Source organism: Pteropus medius, unplaced genomic scaffold, assembly GCF_902729225.1.
Source record: "Pteropus medius unplaced genomic scaffold, Ma_sr-lr_union100, whole genome shotgun sequence".
In the NCBI taxonomy this organism is placed as follows: Eukaryota; Metazoa; Chordata; class Mammalia; order Chiroptera; family Pteropodidae; genus Pteropus; species Pteropus medius.
Genome location: NW_024348531.1, coordinates 101,842 through 122,069, shown reverse-complemented (window position 1 = coordinate 122,069; position 20,228 = coordinate 101,842). Strand labels below are relative to the sequence as shown.

The window sequence follows — 20,228 nt, the reverse complement described above, 5'->3', positions numbered from 1 at the left end:
AAATCAATGTGTACGTAACTGTACAAGGAAATGGAACAAATCTATACAAATAAAGTCAACAAAGTAGAGAAAAATTAAGTCCATCTTCTCTCCTAATAGCACTTAAATATCCACTTAGAAATGTCAGTAACAACATGCAAAAACACTAAGTGATATTTAGTGTACATACACAGTTACATTTATACACAAATCAGAAAACATACCTACATAGTAGAATAAGTATGGAAAAGGAAATATTCAGGGTACACATACTTACATTTACACACAAGTCAGAATACATACTTACATAGTAGAGTAATTATAAATAAGGAAGGGAAAAGGCAAGTTGCTGTGCCTAAGAAAAAAATCTCATTATGGTAAAAATCAATGTTAGTTATGCAGAGAAAATAAGGTGTTTGAATATTTACTAATCTTTTGAAAACAGTTTATCTTGGGGGGATTTCCTATAATGTATTTTCTAATGTTTCGACTCTGTAACTTTGTATTGAGATGGTAAGCAGAAAAAAGGTAAAACATAAAACTAAAATCTTCAAATTAGCAACCTCAGATCAGATTCAAATTTCTAAAAGCCAATGAAAATAGTATACAACCTTCACAAGGATTCAATTGTAACTCTTAACCAAAATAGGATTACAAAGATTTGACAAAGGTCAGGAAAAATGAGAAGAAAAACAAGAACACTGCCTTTGTTTTTGTTTTTAATTTTAACCAAGAATAGAGAAAAAAGTATATGTTGATAATACTCTAAGAAAAAGAATAAGAGAAAAAAAATGTTTAGTTAGAAAGCCACATATTTTTCTTACTTTCTTCAAAATAATTGTCATGGATGTGGAATAACTGCCCAGGCACTGGGCTAGTACTCTTATAGACACAGAATCACAGTAAGAACAGGAGGCTGTGATTCTGAAAAAGTGAAGGGACACTCAGGACAGCTGCAGTGGTACCCAGGCAGCTCATCTCAGTCCTGGAAGGGCCACGCAACTCACCCCATCTGTGTACAAGGGGCCTCTCGCAGCCCAAGACTTCTTGTCCGGCACAGACCTGCAAACTCTTCGGGAACATGTGTCCACTTCAAGACAACAACAGACACAGAAGTCCATTCCAGCAGTGTAGTAGAAAAGACATTTGAACACACCCAGTTGAAGAGGATAAAATGCCAGGTAAGGGAGTAAAAAAAGGGGATAGGCACAGGACAGAGCCTGCCTAGCACACACACACGTGTACATACGTGCATGTACATATGCATACACATAGTGAAGGCGCCTGTGTATGGATCCAAAGACCAGCCAGGAGGCACATTCACACCCAGCTGTCATCTGAACAACTGCTATCCCACAGGACACCTAAATGTACATTTCCTTTTACAACAGAACATTCTTTGAGTTGGGACACACATATTTCTGCTCTTGCCAACGTGGCTGTGACGTACCCCTCCCACCCACTTTTGAGCTCAAAAGAAGCTAACCTTATAGGAGGAGTGCCCACACTCTCAGACACCACAAATTCAGAGGGCCTACCAGGACAGCCAAGAACTCAGATCCCACCAACTCTACCCATTTTCCCCACTGAACTTCACCTTTAAGAACAAATGTCTGCCAATTTCATAGGTTAAAAAAAGGGTATCTTATGTTTTAAGTTGCATTCCTTAGATTCTCTTAGAGAGAGAACATTTTTCATATTTTATTGATCATCTGTGTTCCCTCTGTGAACTGTATGTTTATTTCTTTTTAATTTGTAGGAAAGCTTTTTTTATGATGGGGAGGAAGATAATTCTCTTTTATAACAGTCCTCATCACCTATCAGCACCAGCCTTTAAAAAAAAGTCATTGATTTTCTGTTGTGGAAATGATTATCACTTATTTTGTGGACTCTTCCACATTCTGGTATCATTTACTCACCTATGGGAAGGTGGAGGGAGTGCAAATGCCTGAGAGAATCAAACAGAGAAGGGTGATGAGGGGTGACTAGGTGACAGGGAGGGACACACCCAGCTGGGGTAATGGCAGGCTCCCTCCTCTGCTGTTGCACAAGTCAAAGCTGTAAGTACTGTAACTACAAACATATCTACAGTCAATCAGAAGCTGTTATGATCAGAGGTGCTAGAATCCGACTGTGGGGTAATTTCCAAGCTAAATGGCCTCATCACCTAGACACCTGTCCATTCTGAGGACAATGAAACTCAGATCGGAGCAAACTCACTTCCAAAGAAACTCTCCAGCCCCAGGGCTGTCCTAAGCAAATGCTGTGGGTGTTTCATCCGAGAACAGAGTTCAAACTCTACGCTATCTAGCTTCCACCTCACATGGCCTCCTGCTGGTCAGGCCACCCCTCCTTCCACCCCATATATGTCCAGCTCTGTCCCCACTGCCACTTAAATCTCACATCTCTGGAAATGCACCCACTTTCAGTATCTCTTGTCCTGTGTTTTCTTCATATATTCACCACTTGGGCTGTTCGCTTCTTTGCAAACTGCCCACACCACATCTTGCTCGCTGGTAGACAGCAAGTGCTCAAGTGTCGCTTGGCTGAGTGGACGGATGATTTCTTTCCCTCAAGACCACCCTGAGAGCATACTGTAGGTCCAGGGGTCTCAATTCACATCCAAACCAAAGGTAACCATCTCCTGACTTACTACTCCCACAGAGAATTGACCTAGGAGAATGACCTTCAGTTCTACACATAGTGTCAAGTACACACACACAACTCATTTGACGGGCTAGAATCCTAACCTTGAACTCAAGAACACCACCCTTCTTGGCATCTTGCCACAAGCAAAGGATGTCCATGACCAGGAATGATCCCAGGCCCTATTCTGCCTGGCTTATGACCCTGAAGCCTCAGGTACAAGCACCCTATTTCCTCTTCTATTCTTCCTTCCTCTCTATTTTAACCTTTCTGTCTCTCATTTGTTATAATATATGAGGAAGCAGATTTAAGGAAATTAAGACACTGCTAAGCCATAGAACTCAATCCACACCACACTTCACACAACAAGAAGGGTGACACACCCACGCCGACCCTACACAGAATCCACCTTCCAGAGGCTCTTGTAGAAAACACAGTGAAACCACCAAACTGGGGGTGCAGACAAGCCAGTGACAGAGCTCAGAAGTGGGAGAGGAACTGAAAATGAGGACAGCTCCAGGAAAGGCAATGCTGACCCAGACCTTTGAGAACAGGGCGGAGCTAAATCTTCACCAGAGAAGGAGGAGGAGCTCCTAAGCAATCTTACTAGCCTCTTGTGAGTCAAATCAGATGGGCAACTTGCATTATCTCTGAGTCTCTACCTGAAGGAACAGGGTTGTCACCAGACCTCCCTGTGCCAGGCCTCTGCTGGCTCCGACACTTATCACCACATAGGACTCTGAGCCACAAAACACATAATTCTACTTCGTGTCTTATTGCTACCTACATTTCAGAGTCTGGAAAGAATGTTTCTTATTAAGAGGAATCTGTACTATACACATACCTTAATCTTGCTGATATGAGTTGATTTAAAAAAAAAAAACTCATAGTGCCTTAGAATTCCAGGGTAGAAGGGGTTGTGAGACATCTATCAGCTGTTCGCAGACTTCTGTGAGCTGAAGAGTCACTGGGCGCTCATTTATACAGATGTAGAAGTAAAAGAAAGAAGCTTTCTTTTCCTTTTTTCTTTCTTTTATTTGAATCAGGTGTTTTAGACACATAATATGATTTAATAAGAGAAGGAAGACTGCACATTTAAGAATTCTTCAATCAGATTCTAATGAATTACAAATTTGAAAATTCATTCCCTTAGGAACACACAATTTTTAAAATACTCCTCTCTGGGGAGAACTCCAAGCTGGGTCTGGCAGCTTTCTAGGGTTTTGGTTATAGTCCCATGAGCTGTTGAATTGGGATTTGAGTTGTTGAACTCAGGAGGAGAGGAAATTCAGAGTTCCCCCCAATCCAGGAGCCGAGAGACTAAACGTCACAAGTGTCCAACTAAAAATGCTTTCCACGGTAGGGGTCAGGAGGAAACAGCAAAAGAGAGAGAGAGAAAGAATCAGCAGCACCTAAGCAGACAATTTCACCGTGTTTGGGAGTCACACAGACCAATTTTCCTAAAACTCCACTCCAGCATAAGAGCGGGCCAAGGCCACAGGCCGGATGAATGGACTTTCAGCCTGGGAAGCCCCGTGGCAATGTCTAACCACCTTTCTCCTCTGTGTCTGAGGAATCCCAGTCCCAGTGCAGAGAGACCTTCACCTACCTGTAATAAACTGCACTTCTGAGAACAGCCAGCCAGCCAACAGGTGGCTTGCCCAGGGAATAAGAGCTACATAAGAAACCCACCACTCACTTCGCAGCTCCTCCACTGCCTTCATCATTGTCTGAAGATGATGACGTAGAAGAACCAGGAAAGTACGCTGAGTCCACATGATTGGGGCTGCCGCTTGGAGCTGGGTTGATCGGGGAGGACCGTTCATACAGTGGAGTATGTTTTCCTTCATGAGGAATGTTACTATAGTTGTTCTGCTCAGTCAGATTCTTTCCGCTTGTTTCCAAAGTGAGGGCCGGCTCAGCGAGGCTGTACGGGTGTGGACCCTGACCCGGAGTGCCTGGGCTGGGCCCCTGCGGAGCCTGAAACAGAGGGCAGAGGGCACAGGTCACACACACACAAGCTGCCTGCAAGACCTGGCTCCTGTTAGTACTCCTGGTCTTGGCTAATTCAACAAATACTGGCACTTGCTTCACATATCAATTGAAGAGCTTAAAACATTATTTTACTGTTCATTAAGATTTGATGCATATGCAGCTGTCAAGGCCAGCTGCCCCCCAAGGCAGGGCAGACCAGCCATGGAAGGAAAGAAAAGGCCTTACCATGGGCTTGGCTTGCAGAGAGGTCTGTGGAATGTTGAGCATCTGGGGGGGGACATACGGTGGCACTATCCCAGGCATTCCAAATGGATTTGGTCTGGCTGTTTCATCAACATGGAGAGAAAATAAAACAACTGTTGAGCAGAGGACACTTCCCTAAAACACCACAGTGGCTAGCACATGTCCCGTCTGTCCTATGCCTCTCAGGTGCCAACACACCATCGGTTCCACTTCTCAGAAACCTTCAGAAATTCATGTTTAACATTAAAAAAATACTTAGCTTTATGATGACCAATTTTATACACTGGGGCTAGAATTTTAACTTTCAAGAATTTTCAGTTAACTTCTAATAGTATTTTTGCTTTTGTTTCCGAGAATGACTGGTTTGTCTCAGTCTTTAACTGCACAGGTCTTCTTGGCTACCTAGTCTCTCTGCTCACTGTTGACAAAGCCTGGTCCCTTTGATACCGTATGTAGTAGCACTAAGGAATAGAAGAGGGACAGAACACTTCCCCTTCCATTTGTAAAGCAATAGAATTTTTCTACTTAAACTCAAACTAGTTTCTTAGCTACTAACAAGCTTTTAAATATAAAAAGTGTGGTTTTTGCTCCCTGTATTTTTGGTTTTTCATTGTTAGCAAAACCATGATCAGGTAACACATTTTAACCTGTATTACAGGATCAGTAACGTGGGATTCTGTATTCTCTCAGAACATGACTTTATGAACCTACTCTGATGTGCACTAGCATTTGCTCATTATCATCCAGCTGTCACAGTGAAGCACACGGAAGTCGTGTGAAAAAGCGGCTGCACACACATCAGGACTGGGTTCTGCATCAGCTTTAAGACGTAACTCAGAGCAGTCACCCAGCCGGCAGCCTAGACATCTCCACGTCCAGGACCCTCGGTCACCCTGCTGGTCTGAGGAGAGGTAGCCAGGTGCAGTCAGCCACAAAGGCAAAGTCAGTAGCGTGATATGCACCCACACAATTGGTGACAGGGGATGAGTGTGGCCTAATGTCAAAACCACTTAAAAATATCAGAATTAATTATTTACTAATGCAGGAAAACAGGAAGGAGACTCCTCGGGGCTTTGTTCACTTGCTGAACAACTAGGTGTGGGGTGCCTGCGAGGTCACCGTGAGGCTGGGCCTTTGGGCACCATCCATGTGACTCAAGATGCAGAGAAAACACACACTGTGAGAACACACAACAGACCCCATTGGAGCCCTCATGGCTACACAATCTCTTCTTTAGGTTTTCTTTTTTTTTTTAAACAAAAACAAAAACAAAAAAAAACCCAAACCTAAACACATCTGAATGCCAAAGTCCTGTACCAAGAAGAGTAGTTCTTCAACCATGGAATATGAGCAACACCAGGCAAGAAACACACAATCCACCCCTGCCAACTTGCCAAGATAAACACATTTAACTTAACTAAATAAAATAATAAAGTACTCCAAATCCTCCCTCTCATTCTCTGAAAGAAAACTTCCACTGACACCTAACCTGGGGTCCCCTGAGCCAATCCAGTCCTGGTAGAGCTAGCAGGGCACACCCTGTCCAGGAGAGCAGGAGCTTGGGTCAGTGCTCACTTCTTCCCACCCACTAGGGCTCACAAGCCTCAGAAGCTACAATCCCTTGGAAGATCCCATCTCCAGGTACCTCAAGCTCAAGTTCAGACATGCCCTAGTCCTGTGACCCTGGCTCACAGAAGAGAAAGCTCAGCCCAGCTTCCACCTCCCACTGAACAGAGACGACTATGGGACAGAGGCTGGGGACAACTACATTGGCACATAGCACATGGGGCTGGCAGCACATGTGCATATGCGTACACGTGCACAGACACACATTCACCATACACTCATACACACACTCACACCATACACACATACATAATGAGACATTCCTGATCAAACTAAGTCTAGAAGATCCCAACCTCCAAGTATAAAATACAAGACCATATAACTGTTAAAGTCCCTTCTCAGGTAATTCTGAATTGTGACCAGACTGGGGCCAAAGAATATTATGAAATCCATTCAAGCTCTAATATTATTATTTAAATCACTGTAAGAAGTCTAGTTTGCAATCTCTTGTAGCTGACCTACCACACTTAACTTCTGAGTAATAAAAACGAAAGGCTGTCAATTATGCAGCATCAGCAAACAAATGAAAATGAGTATTTTAGTTTACTCTATTTGGGGCTATTATATGCTACACACGTCCTAAAAAGCACACTTTCCTTAAAACCAAAAAACCCTAAACTATATTTTAACTTAAAAGCAACACTTCCCAAGGAAAGAACATTTTCTAAAATCATATTGTAATCACTGACCTCAAATAAACCTTTGAGAATCCACAGAGCTAGTTACTATTCTATCATAACCTAGTCCAACAAGTGAATTAATTTGTCTACATTTCTCTGAAGGCTGCAGAAGTGCCTAATAAGCCAGGGCTCATCTCTGCATACTGCATGACTTCTTGTAAATCAGTTCTCGTTCACAAAGTCTTAAGCAGAGCCATAGTCTGTCTTCCATGTGACAAAGATATCTTTCTCAGAATTGACACTGGCTCAAGGAGTGGATGGAGCTTACTAACCGCCAGTTTCTCTTTCTCCTTTCACGAACACTAGAGAGGCTGGCTTTGGTTAGAAAAAATACACACAGACTAAATACAGAAGACAGGAGGAAAAAAGTGTTTAATTATCGTATAAAAAATATTTTCATAATTCAAAAATTACTTTTTAAATATTAAAGACCTTTTTGAAAATAAAGAGAAAAGAAGTATTCATTGCAACCCTTATAGCTGTGCCTAGTTAGCTGTACACCGTAGTAGACAAGACACACCATTTCTGTATCCACTCCCTCAAATTACTTACTATGCAGGTATAATGCTGTCCAGCTTTTCTCTAAATTAAGACAGAATTTAAAAACAAATGGTGTTAACCAAGAAGCTATACTGAGAACTAGTCAGCCCTAACCCAAATTAACAAATATTCATCTACTACTAGGAATATTACCGCAGAGATGTTGCATTAAACAAAACAAATATTAAAGTATTTTTTAAAAAATTCTACAATGCTGATGGGTGCTGATGCATGATTTTCAAGTGTTACACAAAAAATATAGCTCTGAAAATTCAGATTCAAAGACAAATAAATCAATATATTCCCCACCAACCAACTTTAGTTTTCCATGCTTGCAAAAATTTATGAACTACATTAACCACATTGAAATGGTTTACAGTTGACCCTTGAACAATACAGGATTGAACTGTGCTGGTCCACTTATATATAGGGCTTTTTGTCCCTCCTCGCCCCCAAAATACACAGTATCCATGGGTTTCACATCCCCAGATTCAACCAACTTTGGTTGGAAAACAGTATTTTCAAATACTGTTGAGAGTATTTGAGATACTGTTGAGGTTGAGAGTCCACAGATGCATTGTTCCATGACATTTTATATAAGGGACTTGAGCATCTGTGGATTTTGGTATCCAGGGGCGTCCTGGAACCAATGCTCGGATACCAAGGAATGACTGCAGTTGAGTTTTGGGGGAGTCAAAAGTTATATGCAGATTCAACAGCATAGGGGGTCAGCGCCCCAACCCCGTGTTGTTCAAGGGTGAACTGTATTTACTCAACGTCAATATTCTATAGAAGTTAAGGCACACATAAAGTTACAGGAAGGAGAACTTCATGTAATTTGTTTCCATCCTTTCCCAGATGAATAGCTTCTGAAGGCAGGCTGGGGTGGACAGCACAGTGGGAATCAACAGGAGACCAGTATGGCCTCTGAAGTCCATTTAGCGGGCCAGGCCAGACTGAAGATCAGACAGGACGGCAGAAGCAGGGAGGCAGGAGGAAAGAGAAGTCATCCCTGGCTTTTAAAGGACAGAATCTTGTTGATTTCCAGTGAGCATCAACTCCCAGCGGCACAGAGCTGGAGCAGCTGATGGCTGCCTGGAGCTGCAGTGCCAGTCAGGCCTCACGGGCAGAGCCTTAGGCCACTGGCCAGGAGAGAAGCCCTCACAACAGAAGCCTCAGTACAGGTCTGAGTAAAATAAGATGATAAAGAAGCAGGGACATTCTCGGTGGCACTTGAAAGAATTACAAGCAATGGGGGAAAAAAATGTAGAGAAGTACATTCCAGGTCAATGTAAGTAAGAACTTTCTGAGAACTAGAGTGGGTCAACAACGACAAGGGCTGCTCTGGATGTCTGACTGTGGGCACAGGAATATTCCATGGCTAGGAGTGGGGCCTGGTCCTCATACGAGCAGCCCTGTATCCAAATCTCTTCTGTCCCTGAGTCTGGGTAGTGCATGTGTGGACCTCACAAGATACATATCACTCAAGTCTACCTGAGTCTTGAATAGCAAGAGTTTGGGCAGTGACAGATTCCTCCCAAATTTTATTCAAATCTATTCAATTCCTGGGTTCACTAAATCAGAGTCTGAATTGTAGGTGTTTAATAGCAAAGAATAATTGTGCTTACACTGACTGAGTGAAGATCTAGAAAGTAGAAAAGGACATTTATATCTCATTCAGCCACCAAATGGTTTCATAAGTCTATGATAAAACAGGACAAATCTGTTTCTGTCCATCTGTGGATTTTAGAAAAGCACAACCTAAAAGAACAGTCTAACGGCCTCTATTTGGAAGTCACTGGTAAGTTCAATTGACATTCCTCCTGAGGATGGCTATGAAGTCTCGGGAAGACACACTTTGCAGACTTTTAAAACAGAAAGCAGCTGAAAAAGAGGATGTATTTTCAGTTCTTCCAAATGACTAATTTTCAAGTTTTAAAAAAACGACCTTTCAAAAAGCCACAAGACTAGATGGCCTATATCACTTCATATCACATCAACTAAAATAAACTCACTAAAAACTGAATGAAAGGTCAGGGGAACAGACTGAGAGAATCTGAAGATCTGCTTAGGAATCGAGGAGAAAGAATAAGAGGACCTTCTATTCAATATAACGTCTGTGCTTCTCTTTGGCAGAATCTATGTTGTCAGATCCTGGGGAATGACATCAATGCCATTTACATTGGCTTTAAAAAGACAAAAATCAAAAAGGATGAACACAGACACATCTCAAAAAAAGCAAATGCAGAATGACAAGAACACAGCATTTAGTTAAAAATCAAAGCACTACTATTTATTCTGTATTATAAAGTAAGAAAATATAAAAGCCTATTTAAGGGAAGACACATGACTTTTAGAAAAGCCTAATGTATTTCTTTAGCCCATTTCCTGTTTGCCCTGAGAATACTTGCCAGAGGCTCTTGCGGCAGCATTTTCCACAAGATAACTCGCAGATTACAGTCCTAACCTTATCCTCAAAGTTTGCCATCAAAACAGGACTGAAGCAGTTGGGACAGCTCATTTGAACAGAAAACAGATACTAAATGATCTAAAAAAAAAAAAAAGGTTTGCAAAGGGGATGGCTGTAACCAAATTCTGTGAACTTATGGCACTGAAATGGTATGACAAGGAGGTGACAATGTTGTCAACATTCCACAATGATACTGATTGAAGGAGACAAGAGAAATGGAAAGAAAATTAAGATGCCATGTGTCATTGTGTATTATAACGAGAATATGGGAGCAGTGGACTCAGCTGATCAAGTGTATACTTCTTATACAACTGAGCACAAAAGGCACAAGTTTTGGTATGAGAAATTTTTTTGCCATCTTCTAAACATTACAGTGCTGAACTCCTTCATCCTGTTCAAGAAGGACAATCCTGAACAATCAGCCATGTAAACCTGAGAGTGACGCTGACTGAAAGAATGCTGGAAAAGCATCACAAGCCAGGGCAGCAACGTCTTCGAGGTCGCCCGTCCTCTGATGATGTCACACTTCCTCGCCTGTCTACAAGACATTTCCCCAAGAGCACACCACCAACATCAAAGAAACAGAATCCAGCTGGTCACTGCAAAGTTTGCTGCTCACACAACAACAACGATGGCAAGCAGGTCTGGAGAGAAATGTGATATTTTTGTGCAGAATGTGATGTTCCGCTCTGTGTTGTTCCATGCTTTAAAATTACCACACAAAAATTATTAAATTCTAATCACCATATGCATTTGTTAAATTAGGATTAGAGACAAGTTCTGTTTAGAAATAACTTCAACAACAGTTTTTATATTTTATTTTCACACTGAAAACCAGTCAGACTTGCTTCGGCCTCGAAGAGTATGTTTATGTAAAATTAAACTAACGCTGGCAGCGAACAACACTTTTTCTCAATGGGAAATGGGTTAAAGAAAGATGTGAAGTGAATGTTAACCATTATTTGTTAAACTTGTTCAGTGGGCACAGAACTGCTCATGATATTATCTTTTATCTTCTTTTGTTACACTTAAAGCTTTTTATAATAAAAAAAAAATTAAGTAGAAACCGTGGAAAGGGTAAGCAAAGCTATAACTAAATATTACATAAATTTTTTAAAAATTACATTTCAAAAACTTATTAGTAAAGTGTAGTAACAGTATAATACTGAATGCCTGGTCACAAAAATTTTTTTAAAAATGCAATAGTGAAAAAACTGAAAATGTTCTAGATGATGACCATGGAACATGGTTAAGTAGATGATAGCACATCCACAGTGTGGGATATTAAACAAGTTTTGAAAACAGAAAGGCAAACCTATGTGAAGTGATGGGGAGCCTCAGAGATATACCACTGAGTGAGAATGGGCAAGTTATTGCACAGTGTACAGGGTTGGTACCACTAGTCACAAAGCCTGGATGTGACCAGCGCTCGGGGCAGGAGGATGAGGTCCTGAGGGCATCGGCTCAGTTTGACTGCCCAGGCAGGAACAGCATGGGCAGTTATGTTCTCTCTCACTCCTGCTTGCTTGTACTCCACTCCTCCCGCCCCCACCCCAGCACACACATGTAATCCATCACCCTCTGTTCCGAGCACATCACACTGTGAATTCTGGATGTGTCTCACCATGGTCCTGACAGGGCAACCTGTTTCCTGAGACCCACCAGCCTTACTTATAAGCTGAGGAAGCCCTGCAGGCACCATGTACTTCAGAGACTATCTTCACACTCAGGAGTGATCTCTCCTAACTGTTGCTTCGCATGCTGGGAAAGTATATTGTTGGCAGGTAAGCCCTATTTTCAAGAAGACTATTATATTAAGAGGACCTAGAATGCCCAGCAACAGCTGATGAACAATCTGGTGAGTGCCAGCTGTGCAGACCACGTGGCTACAGGAATCCACCTTTTCAGTCACTGAAAAGTTATGCCCTCCAGGAAAGCCAGAGCCCAGATGAGAGCCCATCAACAGTCCCTGGTCTCTCCTTCCCAATGGCTCAGAAGCCCTTCTGAGCCCTAGCCCTGAATCTAGAGGCCCATCACTGCAGTTAGGACGGCAGTTGTTTATGTTCCCTTATACATCGGTCACCAGTGTTTGGCATTTTGTGAACTGGCATCCTCCAACCCAGTCTGCTAAAATGTGGCCAGCCTTAAGGGCCTGTCAGGACGTGGGGCACCCCTGTACTAGAGAGAATCAGAGGCCTTTCTTTGTGGTTGCTGTATATAGTCTGTTCTTTGCCCAGTGGCAATAGCTCCTTTTTCAATATGGTCCTCTTTGAACAATTCTCTTATTTGCTGGGCAGTCTTGCTGCCCTGCAGCCTCCCCTGGTTGCCACCAGACCCCCTACTTCTCAGCTCCAAGGGACCAAGGGCACCATCACCCTCCCCTCTCAGTTTTCATCATCTCTGTAACAGGTTAAGCCTATTTAATCCTCCCTCCCATGTCAAATACTACGCTGTATGAAGTGTTGCAGGTGGGTTTGGAGGACTGGTGCCGGCCGCCTATCCTGCCCTCTTCCATGTCTGTCAGCACAGAAGAAGCTGCAAAGCTAAAGCCTATTTTGGGAGCTGTGAGTACCACAGAAGCCTCCTCTTCACCTCTGCTGATAACTGTTCTTGCCACAATTCCTCTAGCTGCACTGCTCTCTGTGCCTGTGGTTCCACCTTCTCTCCCTGGTCTGAGGCACCCATCTCGGGACTTCTCTATACAATGTGCCCTCCAGGGAAGCCCGCCTACTTCCACACTCCAATTAGTCCTCAGAGTGCAAACACAATAAAGACAAGCAAGAGGACCATTAATACAAAATTCAGGGTGCTGGAGGGCAGAGGAATGTGACAGGGAAAGATGGGGAGAGGGTTCTGCTATTAGTAACATTTGTTTCATTTCCTGTTCAAATACATTGTGACAGTTTCAAAATAACTTATATTTTTATAATGAAAAATCCTTCAATGAGCTTTTGTGGTCTCCAAGAGTAAGTCTAAAATCAGACTGCGCCCTGCCAGACAAGCATCACCTGACCACGATTTTCTCTGCTTCCTGTGCTCCAACCACATTCTTCTGTTTCTTCCACACCCTGTCTTCTCACTTCAGGACCTTTGCACACACTGTCACTTTTGCTTATACTTCCTTCTTATTGTCACCTTGCAAAATTCCTACCCTATCTCCAAACCTCACTCTCAAACTTTAATCAAACAGAGACAAACACTGATTGCATCAAGCATTAGTTTAATTAGACTGGTCCTCCCTGACCTTCCTGTTCATATTCCTGTAGGATTCCTCCTCTCGGCGTTGTGCATTCCAAGGATTTGGACAAATAAATTTATAAAGACATGTATTTATAGTATCACCAAAAAAAAAAGTTTCACTGCCCTAAAAATCCTGTGCTCCTCCTGTTCATTCTGTTCTCACCTGTAAACCCTAGAAATCCCTGCCTGATTGTCTCTACAGTTTTCCCTTTTCCAGAGTTGAAAGCACACAGTATGCGGCCTTTTCAGACTGGCTCCTTTCTTAGTAATAATATGCATTTAAGGTTCTTCCATGTTCTTTCATGGCTTAACAGCTCACTTCTTTTCAGTGCTATATAATATTCTATTATTTGGATGCACCACAGTTTATAAATTCATTTGCCTACTGAAGGACATCTTGGTGTCTTCCAAGTTTGGGCAATTACGAATAATGCTGCTATAAACATTCTTGTGCAGGTTCTTGTGTAGACATATATTTCAACTCCTTTGAATGAATGGTTACTGGGTCCTATAGTGAGAGTATGTTTAGTTTTATGCCATTTTACATTCCCACCATCAATGAATGAGAGTTCCTGTTGTTCCATATCCTTGCCAGCATTTGGTAGTGTCAGTGTTTAAGATTTGGGCCCTTCAAATAGGTTTGCTGTGGGAGTTCATCTACTCTTCACTGAGGAAGGCCAGGAAGACACCATATATGCTCTTTTAGACTCCCTGGGCCTTGGTTTCATTTGGGCAGCTTTTTACATATACCAGGACTTTGTGTCTATGAAGTTTACATTCACAAACCTCAGGTAGCTTCTAGCATTTCTGTGTTGCTAAATTTAAATTCTGCCAATGATTCTGAAGCACAGCTATGGTTTGACAACTACTGATTCATTTAGCCAGGGAACCAAATGTTGCTGACAACTCAATTTTGACATATATAAGCATGTGTTTTTATTTAGACTGGGGGTCCTCTGGTGAGATGAGATGGACATTAACTTCTGTAATGGCAAGGATGTCAAAATTATAATCATCTCTAGATCCCCAGTTTCCAACACAGTGTTTCTGACAGAGTAAATTCTTTAAAAACAATATGAATCTCACCTGTCATTTATTTTAAAATTTGTCTAAGAATAGATCATTTCTGGGAGTCCACAGTACAAAGATAACATACACTGGAAGACATTCTTTTTTTCCACCCTGAAAAAGACCACACACTATGCAGATCAGGCCTTATAGCATGTGAGTTTCCTTCTGTAAATTCCACAACCACTGAATAACTCTGTAAACATCTGAGGTTTTCTCAGTGCTACAGAGGACCATAGGCTCAGAAGGAAATCACGAAGACCAAGCAGTCATTCCCAAAGTCAATCCACGTGGGCCCAGCCAGGAAGGTTTCTCTTTTGCAAGTACAGAATTCTGAAGCCAATTAAGATCCTGGTATAACAGTTCTGGGATAGAACCTAAAATTCCAGCCAGGTTTAGAAAACACTGGTTAGAGTCAGCTCTCCCATTTCTATTCCCAAGTGATACTCTCAAAACTCTACACATATTCCAATTTCTAAAATGTTTAATACAGACATTATGCTCCAATGAACAAGAAAGTTATGCTCCAATACTAGTTGCGCAAAATTCTGGATATTTTTCTATAGAATAATATAACAGACTATGGTTGGAAAATACCACTTATGACCTGCCTACTACTTATAAGAATATTTTTATGGGAACTATATCTTGGGTACTAATTTGGGATGCCAAGAAAGCATTTTCCCAAGTCCATTTTGCTTCTAGACTCTCAATTTCCATTTCAGTCCTCACTCTTCACTTAATTCCACACTGGGACTCTATTAGCATGTACAGGCAAAATCAATGAGCACTCTATCCAGATTATTTTTGCTTCTTTATACTTATAAGGAAAAAAAAAGTGATTTTTACATGAATCCATTTCTTTTGGCTCCAACTCATGCATATAAGTTGAAATAAACCTTCCTTTCGAATGTTGCCCCAACCTCTCTCCAATCTCATCCCAAATTCTAGGCCAAACACAAGCCATCTTGAACTCTACACTGCCCCACACTTCCTGCCCTTTGTGATTCTGTGCCAGTGCTTCATGAGTCCTCTGCTGTACAATTCTGATTTCTGCAAGAGTCAGAAGCATCAGGAAATGATCTGTAGAGTCTTTATAGGTACTTATCACCTACATTAACTTGCCTGAAAATGTAGCTCTAAACACCCCAAATTCTTTACTAATTATACCACTCTTCTCCATAAAACAGAGGAGTGAAAGTGAAACTGAATTCAAGAGTGTCAACTTCATTTATAAAATATTTACCTCGAAATGTCTTTTGATGATTTAAGAGAAACATAAAAGCACTTTATAGAACATTACACATTTTTAAGCTCAAACTTAAACCTAATTTAAAACTCATCAGCTCAGATCAATGCCAAATGTTAAGGAAAGTGCCTTTCTCTATCCTTTTCCTACTAATTCCCTCCTCTTGAATAAGTGTTCTAGTCCCAACTACACAACAATGATAGTTTAAACCACGACTGTCAAAGGAGAACCAGATATCACTTAAAGATACAGGAAGTGCCAAGTATGTCCTGTGAGCTCCTTTAAGGCTTTCTGACCCTTCATTCAACACTAATTACTCACTGCCTTTTCCAGCCATTATTCCTATAAGAATGACAGTGGCAGTACTTGCTGTGTAACAAGCATTCATTAAAGCATTTTACATATACTTACTCTTCACTTTCATGGAAGTATCCCACTTTAATAAAGCAGGACACCTGTGGCTGGGGGGTAAGGAATCAGGATACCCAGTCTCAGAACCCTGTCTCTCACCTGTCTCAACAGCATCTACTGGATGTCCCCTGTGCCAGGAATAAAACCAAGGTGCTATGATCTGTCTCCGTCACATCTCGCCTCAACTGAAGTAATACATGGTATTGAGTCACCCTTCTTTCAACAACATCTGCCCCACTTTCCAAGAGTAATCCTAAATCACATCCAATTATTTCACTCTCTTAATTCAACAACATTTTGTGGATTAAGTCATTCAGTCAAATACCTGCCCACTCGGGGTACAAGAGAGGTGGCAGGTGAGGTCCTGGCTCCCCCAGACTTGACATTCTTAAGAGTGGGAGATAGGTGTGAGGAAATGTGCAGAGAATTAAAGTGAGGTGACCTGATGGTAGCCCGGTGACTGATACAGCTCAGCCAGTCACAAAAGGCCTCAGAGAAGTGACAGCGAAGCCTGGATCTTGGAAATTGGAATGTCCCAACAGGAAGTCAGGGAGAGAGCTCTAGGCCCAGAGCTGGCACCGAGGCCCAAGGGCAGAAGCCACTGCAGCACACTCCAAGCAGGAACAAAGCCAGGACCTAGAGACCAAGAGGCAGAGGCAGAAGGCAGCAGGAGCCAGATGGCAGGGGAGCAGGGGGAACAACTGGGAGTTTGTTCCAAATGGGATGGGGAATGGCATTTTTTAAACACTACTCTGAAGCGGGGGAGGGCAGCAGAAGAGCAAGCACCTGTTCCATAGGGATGTCTCTGTGATAACCACAATCACAATGGGAGTGGGGGAGGGGGCAACAAAGGACTTGGCTTGCACCCACTGCCTCCACTCCCCTTGGTCCTGTGGCAGCAGGGCCATCCATACTCACTGTCCGTTATCCATCTCACAAGGAAAGCCATCAACAGCCAGCACTTGCCTTTTATCTCTGTGCCCACCATGTACACAGCACATGCTGGCACTGTGCTTGAACAAGTGAATGAATGTAAAGGACAACTATTAGGGACATTTTCAACCCTAGGCTTAATTTTCTGAAACCAGTAAAAAGTCTAACTCCTCTGAGTGCCATTTTCACATATGAAGTGAGCATACTACAACAATAGTTGGCAGCAAAATTTCTCATAGTTTTATTGCTCTGGACTCCAAGAAAGGCATCCTGACTCTGGAAGGAGGCTAGTACTTTTGGTCAGTGCTTTCCAACCTTCCATGAGACAGTCACTATGAAGCAGGCTTCAGGAGAACAGTTTATAATTGTTGTTATTCTTCAATTTCAAATCTTTGAGTTAAATCTGGCCTTTTGCAAAAAAAAAGGCAACAAAAACAGACACACATCCATGAATTTATGAAGGCATTTGTAGATCTGGAGGGTCTTCTATGTCCTTTGCATATTCTGCAAAGAGGACACCTTGGAAACACAGAAATCTCAGCATCACCGCCACCTACAACCTTGGTCCTCATGGCCCTGCTTTTCTCCTCCACTTTCATAAGTCTCTAAAGTTTCCTCTTGATCCTTAATACTTTCCAGGATTACTACTGAGTCTGTCTAGGAGGTTCGGCTACAGTTATTTGTATAACTGCACAAATCTCATCTCAACAGAAACAGCCTACAAAGTTATCAGGTGAATATTTAAATCTCTTTAGATATTGTATGGTCAGCATACATCACAGAGGCCTTGATTTACTTACCTAAGTAGTGTGGTGGGTGAAATGCCACAGGCTTACTAGTCGCTGAATAATATCCAATTGCTCTCTTAAATCGAATAACTTTGTCATCTGTTCTAGACTGAAATAAATGTAGGAAAACCTTTGTAAATTAGCATGCCACTGGTCATATGTTTCAACATATTTTATAACTCAATACATGAACAATAATCTGTAGCCTTTCAAGCTAGATAAGAGTTTAGAATGACATCAAAATCTTCAAGGAAAATCAATAGAGCAACACGGTTAACACAGAATCTGAAGTGAAAATCAGAGACTTAGGCTCTGGGATGCAGTCCTCAACTTCTCCTGGCCAGGTCCCTGGTGCTGTCAGGAGAGATTTTACTTTCCATGTCCAGCAAGTGGGGCCGTGGTTTTAGAGCCTCAGAGAGCAGAGAAGGAAATCACACAAACTTCACCTCTTTTACTAACCCTGACCTCTTGAATTCCTTACTTTCCATCACCTGAAGGGAAAGATAAGTCAGAGATTCACAGTTCCATTTGACCCCTTCGATACGTCTGTCTTCTTAGTAGAAATCCTATTAAGTTATGATGGAGATTTAAGGAGCAGCAGAGACCTTATCATTTGTCTCTCTCAATCCCTCCTCTGTGCAGGCCAGAGGAGAGGCTAGAGTAATCAGGTGAGATGCTAGCCTAGCCCTCCCCGCCAGCATGAAGACCTGACAGCCAGGCAAGCACTCCTGGACATGGCCAGCCAGCATGTACCTCTCAAGCCCCTTCCAAACCCAGCACACAGCACTGTGCAAACTGCTACCCAGGAGCTTGCATTTCTACCTGAGAATGCTGGAAAACATCTTTAGCTATTGCATCCAAGTCTGAGGTGTCCTGGATGTTGCGGACGTAGTCAGCTACGGCCTTGATCACCACGTCACATGGTGGCAAGACCAGCTGGTGGGCCCGGACCTGAGAAAACAAGCACACGTGTCAACACATTAATTTCAAACACAGGGCTCAGAATTTCCAGGTGGTGTTTCCTTTTAAGGGTCCAGTTATTACCCATCTGTGAGCTCTTGGCCCCAAAATTCTGGTGCTCTGAGGTTTGAACCCTAGGTCTCCCTTTCAGTTGCTGAAAATATAGCCCAGTTAGGTTAAGGAGCATCTGACAGCCTTTCATTACTTCTGAGACCAAGTCTGTGACCTACCCACGATCAGATCCAAGCCTGCGATCCTGCTCCCCGTAAGAGCTGGCACACAGAATGGAGAAGCCTGAGCCCTAGACACTTCCTTTCTTTGAACATTAGCCAGCAAGAGGCTGTGCCAGGCCCAGTTCCACATGCCCGAGTCCACTAAAGAAAGCTAAAGTCAGCTCTGAGGGGGAGGAAACTTGTATCCCTGCCTGATGAGGGACATATCTGGCGAAAGACACATGGGATAAAGTGCAGGAGTATTTTATTGTCCTAGAATAGTTGATAGTAGAAAAAGGTAAGTAAACAGTCTTTTTTTAAAAAAGTTTTGGGCTTTTTAATGAAAACTAAAAAACATATGGGAAAAACAGTCTTAATTTATGATACAATTATAGTTATACCCTTGTTCTTAAAGATGAATCAGGTAATAACTTTGTTTCTAGCAATTAAAAAATAACTGAATGATAGCGCAATGAATGACATCTTTATTTCCTATTTAGTCATGAAGATCATACAAATAAAAAAGTGGGCAAAAAGATCTAAAGGCCTTGTGCCTCCAGAGCTTTGCACTGCTGCTCACTACCCGTGTGAATGTGGTATGTTCCAAGGCAGTCAGCTGACTTCAGGCCAAGCCTGTTACCCTCAATTATTTAGATGGGCTCCATGTCATCGCAGGGTCCTCCAATGTGAAAAGGAGGCAAAAAGCTGGTGTCAGAGACAAAATGTAACGACTCCACCAGCCATTGCTGGCTTTCACAGTAGAGGGAAGGCCACGAGCCAGGGCATGTGGCAACCTTTAGAAACTAAAAAAGGTAGGAAACACTCTCCCTGAGCCTCTAGAAGGACTGTGGTCTTATTGACACATTGATTTCAGCTGTGAGACCCATTTTGGACTTGTGACCTCTAGAACTGCAAGATAATTAATTTCTGTTGTTCTGAGACACCGAATAAAAAAATATAGAAAAAAAAAGAAGAAAATTAGAAAAACTCACCCTAAGCAAATGGAATGGAAGAAACCTTTGGAGAAATAGATATTTACACTTCTAAGTTATTATCATGCAAATTTTCAGATGCACAAGAGTATATTCAATTTCCTTTAAAAAAAAATAGTTTTTTCTTGAAACAATGTTTCCTGTGTCTGAGCAGCTGCTCCCCTCTCCTAGGAAGGTAAATCCCACATGATGAACT

At 42.2% G+C, this 20,228-nt stretch overlaps 1 protein-coding gene across 1 annotated transcript in view; it reads right to left on the bottom strand.

Moving 5' to 3' along the window:
- The window catches only part of FAM120A (family with sequence similarity 120 member A), a 103,215-nt gene that overhangs the window by 46,303 nt on the left and 36,684 nt on the right, over positions 1-20,228 (bottom strand). Inside the window, exons 4-7 of the mRNA XM_039879817.1 lie at positions 18,691-18,819; positions 17,881-17,977; positions 4,846-4,943; positions 4,325-4,605 (exon numbers count right to left, since the gene is read on the bottom strand). Coding sequence (XP_039735751.1) covers positions 4,325-4,605; positions 4,846-4,943; positions 17,881-17,977; positions 18,691-18,819 — 605 coding nt within the window. The remainder of the gene's footprint in view (positions 1-4,324; positions 4,606-4,845; positions 4,944-17,880; positions 17,978-18,690; positions 18,820-20,228) is intronic.